The sequence below is a fragment of the Odocoileus virginianus genome, chromosome 10 (genome assembly GCF_023699985.2).
Source record: "Odocoileus virginianus isolate 20LAN1187 ecotype Illinois chromosome 10, Ovbor_1.2, whole genome shotgun sequence".
In the NCBI taxonomy this organism is placed as follows: Eukaryota; Metazoa; Chordata; class Mammalia; order Artiodactyla; family Cervidae; genus Odocoileus; species Odocoileus virginianus.
In genome coordinates, this window is record NC_069683.1 from 57,739,780 (window position 1) to 57,745,779 (window position 6,000).

General features: G+C 35.0%; 1 protein-coding gene across 5 annotated transcripts in view; it reads left to right on the forward strand.

Annotated features, from left to right (window-relative positions):
• The window catches only part of NPAT (nuclear protein, coactivator of histone transcription), a 53,055-nt gene extending 47,799 nt beyond the window's left edge, over window positions 1-5,256 (forward strand). For all 5 annotated transcript variants that reach the window (XM_020891371.2, XM_070473642.1, XM_070473640.1 and 2 more), the window contains 3 exons: window positions 1,167-1,227; window positions 1,330-2,485; window positions 3,662-5,256. In XM_020891371.2, coding sequence (XP_020747030.2) covers window positions 1,167-1,227; window positions 1,330-2,485; window positions 3,662-3,739 — 1,295 coding nt within the window. In that variant the 3' untranslated portion in view covers window positions 3,740-5,256. The remainder of the gene's footprint in view (window positions 1-1,166; window positions 1,228-1,329; window positions 2,486-3,661) is intronic.
• Window positions 5,257-6,000: the final 744 nt, after the last annotated feature.

Consider the following 6,000-nt stretch of genomic DNA (forward strand, 5'->3'; position numbering starts at 1 on the left):
TGCAGTTTACCTTCTGTCTTCTGTGTATCTTCATCTTTTCTTTTTTGGCTCCTTCCCTCCGTGGCTGTTCAACTATGGATACAAGGATCATTCCCACCATTCCTCTAGGTTTTTTCCACTTGCCAGCCCTTTATCCCCAACCCTCTTCATCTCCCAGTCTTTCTTCATCCATATTATGTCCTTTCTCATATTTCTACTAAAACTGTTTACAGTCACCAATGACCTCCTAATAACGCCATATGCATTGGATGTTTTCCATTCTTACCTTACTTTACTTCCCTGTAACAGTTGATACTGTTGGTAGCTTCTAGAATGAATGCATTCCTCCCTTTCTCATTTTATGTAACTTAAGATCTACATACTCTACATATCTAAGTCTCACTTCTTTCTCAAAAACCTCCTCTGCCTACCTTTTCCCTCTTGGTTAGTGTCAACATGTATTCCTCATGTATTCTTCATATCTGTGCGAGTGCCCATCTGTAAGACCTTCATCATCTTCTACCTCTAATATTTATAGCCATCTAACTAGAATTTCTATTTCTAATTCATCTTCTGTACTGTCGCCAGAGTGACTTCCTAAAACAAATCTATTCATGCATCATCCCTAGTTAAAAGATTCTCTATGAAACCTTTTGAATAATACACAAAGTCCTTCACAATATCATCTTTGCTTTCCTTTCCAGCTTCATATCTTGCTGCCCTTCCACGTAAACTCAGAAGTCCTTGGAAATTAAAGTATGGATATTAAAACTCCAGAGCATGTCCTCTGAGTGACATAAGCTTGCAAACATGACACCTTAAATAGGCAGAATTTTTAAATAGGAATAATATAGTGTTTTCTTTAAGTAACTTTTTCGATCTAAGTAATGCCCTTAACTGCTACATTGATAATTGTAATTTGTAGATTGAAGACTAGAATCATATTTGCCTGAAGTTGAAGCAGGTCATTTGTTACATATTTATATTTCTTAAGTAAAATGGATGAGTGATCATGTTGTATATACTACCAAGCTGTTTTTTTAGATCCAGTATGTGAAAGTATTTCATTTGTACATTAGCTATAGCTTAAATTTTTCTCATGATGTCAGATTCTGTGATGTTTTCTTTCAGAGAAATGTACTTTCAGGAATGTTTTTCTTTTCTAATTAACTTATTTATAATTCCAGGGAAACAGGTAAATAATTTGGTGGATTCATCAAGTCACTTAGTTGGATGTCATGCACAGCGGTGAGCATAAAAGTAGTTTCTGTCATAGAGTATTTGAATGCTCAAGTTAAAAACAAAGAATTTCTTTATGTGGCTAATAAAAAGAGTTTTTTTTTCTTATAGAACTGAAGTTTCTGACAAGATTATGGGCACAGATCTTGGGAAAAAATTGGAAGAAGCCACAGTTCCCCTCTCAGTAGAAAGTACAGTTCCAGTTAGCAAGCCATTTGAAAGCCACAGACGTGTGCTCTGTTTTGATAGCACTGCTTCTCCTGTGGCAAATACACAGGGGACAAATCAAAAGTTGGTGTCCCAAAGCAAAGAAAGGAATGACGTTTCATTTTCTAACCTTGACTCACCCATTGTGTCCTCCACCTTAAAACCCCCTTCTAATAATTCTGTCAAAAGAGAGCGGGAGAAACCTTCTGTGCCTAAAATTTTATCTAAATCAGAAACTGCCATTGGCCGACATGCTACCATAAAAGAAACTCAGTCAGAAAAGAAAGTTTCACCAACAGAAACTATACTTGAATCTTTCCATAAAGCAACAGCTAATAAGGAGAACGAACTGTGCAGCGATGTGGAAAGGCAGAAAAATCCAGAAACTTCAAAACTGTCTAATGGGCAGCAAAATGGGGGTGTACGGAATGAGAAAACTGTAACTTCACTTCAAGAGCTGACCAGAAAACAAGGCACATCCTCAAACAGTAAAAATATCTTTTCAGTAGGTGCACCTGTGAAGGATTTGAAACAAGAACAAAGCAGGTCTGCCAGTTCTTTGATTAACCCACTCACCAAACATCCCACAGAAATGTTACAAGATCTTCAGTGGCATAGCCCAGTAAATCGGCTCACAGATGGTACTGATTTACCTATACCCCGAACATCTGTCTCAGGAGCAGGGGAAAAACTTAAAGAAGAACCTACAGATGGTATCAAGGTCCCTTCTAGTAGGCGTTTTGGTGAAGACAGCACACCCAAAGTAATGGTCCCTCCTGTCACGCCAGACTTGCCTGCCTGCAGCCCTGCCAGTGAAACAGGGAGTGAAAACAGTGTGAACATGGCTGCCCATACATTAATGATTCTCTCCAGAGCAGCCATCTCTAGGACTACTTCATCTACTCCTCTAAAAGACAATACCCAGCAATTTAGAGCATCTTCAAGGAGCACCACAAAAAAGCGGAAAATTGAGGAATTAGATGAGCATGAGCGAAACTCCCGCACTTCTAATAAAAATCTTGCGAATTCGTCAATGCCAATGAAAAAGAAGAAAATTAAGGCAAGTTTGAAAGTCTTTCATTTCAAAACCACACGTTGTCCTCCTTTCAGTGCTCAAGTTAAAGGTCTCACCATCTTTTGCCGTAGCTACTTAACATTTAAGCAAGATAGCTTTGGGTTTTGACTGACAAAATACATTCTCTAGCAGTATCTTTCAGTCATTGTGGTACTCAGAAGTTAACTAGGTGAAACATTTTCCAAACAATTGCTAAGGCATTTATTTATAAACATCTTCCTTGGGAAAAGGTGTTTTTAGTTTCTGTCATGGTAGGACCCAAGGTTTGGCGGAAAGAGTGACATAACATGAAAAATTGGGAAGCCACTGTTATTTGTAATTATCAAGTGAAAGCTGCTGTGCAGCTCCTCCATCTTAGGTTTCTTTCCCATGTCCTGCCATCTCTTCCATAGATTCTTATACATGTTAATATGTTAGAGCAATGTAAAAATTAAATTTGCCTGTCTTTAACCATGCTTACCTGAGGAAAGTAATATAGGGTTATCACTAATAAATTAAAAGTCATCTTTCCTCAACCTGTTTAGCCATTTAGTAAGTGGAATATGAATAGAAAGATTTAAAATGTCATAAAGGAAGTATGATATCAAGGAAAAAATCCTGGTTTCTAAGCCTGGGCTGAATCCTGCATCTCCTGCATATTGGTTCTATTACCATTATTAAATAGCCTGTAACATCTCTTGAGTCTTAGCTGCATCATTAGATGTGAGGTTACACACATCTTACCCAATGGCTGTGAGACTAAATGTAGTGTTTGTAGAGTGCCTAGAGTATATTAAATATTTGGGACTTGAAAAGTACTTGTTACTCTTAAAATCTTAGTAAAGCTTACTGAGGTTTATGGTTTAGCAATAATGAGTACCGTATATAAAAAGCATGTTCTATCTTGTCTCTTTCAACATTCATATACTCTGAATTTGTATGTTTTGTGCTCTAAAATAATGTTGAGGTGCCATTGAAGTATAGTTTATTAAACTTGGATTTATAAAAAATTGTGTCTACCTTTCTGTATAACTAAAATTCTGATGAACTAAACTGTTTTGACAAAAATTTTGGTAGTGTACTAAGTTTTACATGACTTAATAAGAAAGCTAGCTTTTTGACCTTGTTTAAGTTTGATATGTTAACTTATTTCTTTTTCTCTTTCTTTTTTTTTTTTGACAGAAAAAGAAGCTACCCAGTTCATTTCCAGCTGGAATGGATGTGGACAAATTTTTGTTATCATTGCATTATGATGAGTAAATATTCTGAACATATAAGAACAGTAGCTATTTAAAACTATGATTCCTTAAACTATGAGTGTAGGGAATGAGATACTGACAGAATCTGAGAGCATGACCTGCACTTTCTTCCATTGTATTGAAATTTCACTTTATTTCTAAATCATGCTGTTTTAAAGCAGCTTCCTAATTTGTAAATAGATATACCTGGTATTGTGGAAAAAACATTTGCAGAAATGTAAGTAAAGCCAGTCTGCAAAACTGTATAGCTTTAACAATTGCATCTTGTTAATATTGTGTAAATTTGTTGAAATAGAGGTTAAATCAGCCTGATGTTCTTTTATTTTTTGGTTTCTTATGATCTCTAATTTTGAAACTTATTCATCTGGAAGAGTTGCTCACTTTGAGTGGGAAAATTACACTTTTCCTTATAAATTGCCTTCAGTAATTGTCCTACAAGACATCTGAAGACAACCAGTAATTAGTACAGAAGTGATAAGGAATTCAAATGGTAATAAAGTAACCAGAAATTAACAATTTGGATTTTTTTTCTAGAGTGAATACTTTGCCACTCCTTACAGTAAAGATTGTATTCCTAAAATTTTACACTTTGTCTCTTCTGGTTGTTCCGGTCTCTTTGTTTTAAGGAGAGAATATTAATGCCATTTGAACACCATTCGAGTGTTCTGATCTTCATTTATAACTTGTAAGATCTTTTACAAAACTTTAAGCATTTAGACTATTGAGCCATAAAAAGTTTGGTTATGTAGTAGTTGACATTTCTTGGTATGTATATACTTCTCCCCTGAATACTGGGGATTTAAAGAATTGCACTAATTCATGAACTTTTTACATAGTAGTGACCAATGCACATTTAATTTAAATCTTGTGTTCTATGTTAAAGCTTGTATGGAGGATTATCTTCTGTTGTCCTTTTAGAAAGCCATGTCCATCATAAGATGTAAAAAGAGAAGTCATAGTTTTCTATTTTAACTTAGTCTCTCCTAAAATGGTCTGTCACACTTGGATGGAGGATGCTCTCTCTGTACCCTGAAACGTTGCAGAGTTACTCTCGGAAGGTCCTTGAGGAGGACGAAAGAGGTGCCTTCTGTGTGTTAGACCCACACGTCAGTCAAGCTGGAGGACTGGCTAAACCTGTGAGTATAGAAAGGATCAGTCATACTGGACCAACTGTGCCTAGATATTAAAGCCTGTTCTCTTAAGTGCTTTGTTTTGTTTAATATCAGTATATGCAAGATTTTTTCTGAAAATGTCTATATTTATGAGTCATTTTCCTCAACCATTTTTTTTTTAAATACTGGGCCTTTAACATTCTACTTTAACGCAACAGTTTTCAATGTGGAAATCACGTCTTACTTGCTGAACCTTACTGCAGAAATTTGTGTTGTAATAAATTTTTATGATGTGGAAGTGGTCTGTTTCTAAAGAACCAGGGATAGTTAATACAGTTAATGTTTATTTAACTCGGCTTGATACTGTACAGTTAGGTTTGAATAAATATTTTCATTAACTTCAAAAGTTTGAATTCTTTGATATTGGCAGTTATTCTAGTTTACATACTTTTAATAAATCCCTTTGCAAGTCAGTTCTTGTTTTCTTAAGTTTACATAATGCTGAATATTATAAATTTTCTTCTCATTCAATTAATTTGTATATGCTAAGTACTAAGAATTCACATAGTAAAATAAACTCGCTTTCTTCAGGATTCTTTGTTCAGTTGGCCAGGATCTACTAGATATAATACGAAGACAGTCTGTATTTAGAGATTTCATTTATGTTCAAGAGCAAAACCGTAATTCCCATTTTATCTTAAAAGTTAAAATGTACTAGACTTAATTTCTGTACCTGGTACTCTATTTTTGCAACTACGTGTAAGGATCCACTGTTTCTTTGGACATTACTTAATGTACTCGGTTGTATGCCAAATCTTAGAAGCCTTGTGATTAAAATATTTGATTGTTTTAGCCCTGTATATTGTTAGAAGCATTTAGTAAGTGTGTTGAAATTGTACGTAAGTTAACATCCATCAGCATTCAGCCAAAGGCTAGATGTCATGACTAGTAGGAAGACCAAGGTTAAGCTTTGATCAAAGGAGTAATTTTAAAAGCATGTTGCCATATATTCTATGTTCATCATTTTTCAAGCCACCATCTCTCAGTCTCAGACTTAACTTACTGAAATTATGTATCAAATTTTGACTTTAGTATTATGCTTTCTCTTTTAATAGAATTTCCTCTTTTTTTAAGTTGGATAACATTTTTG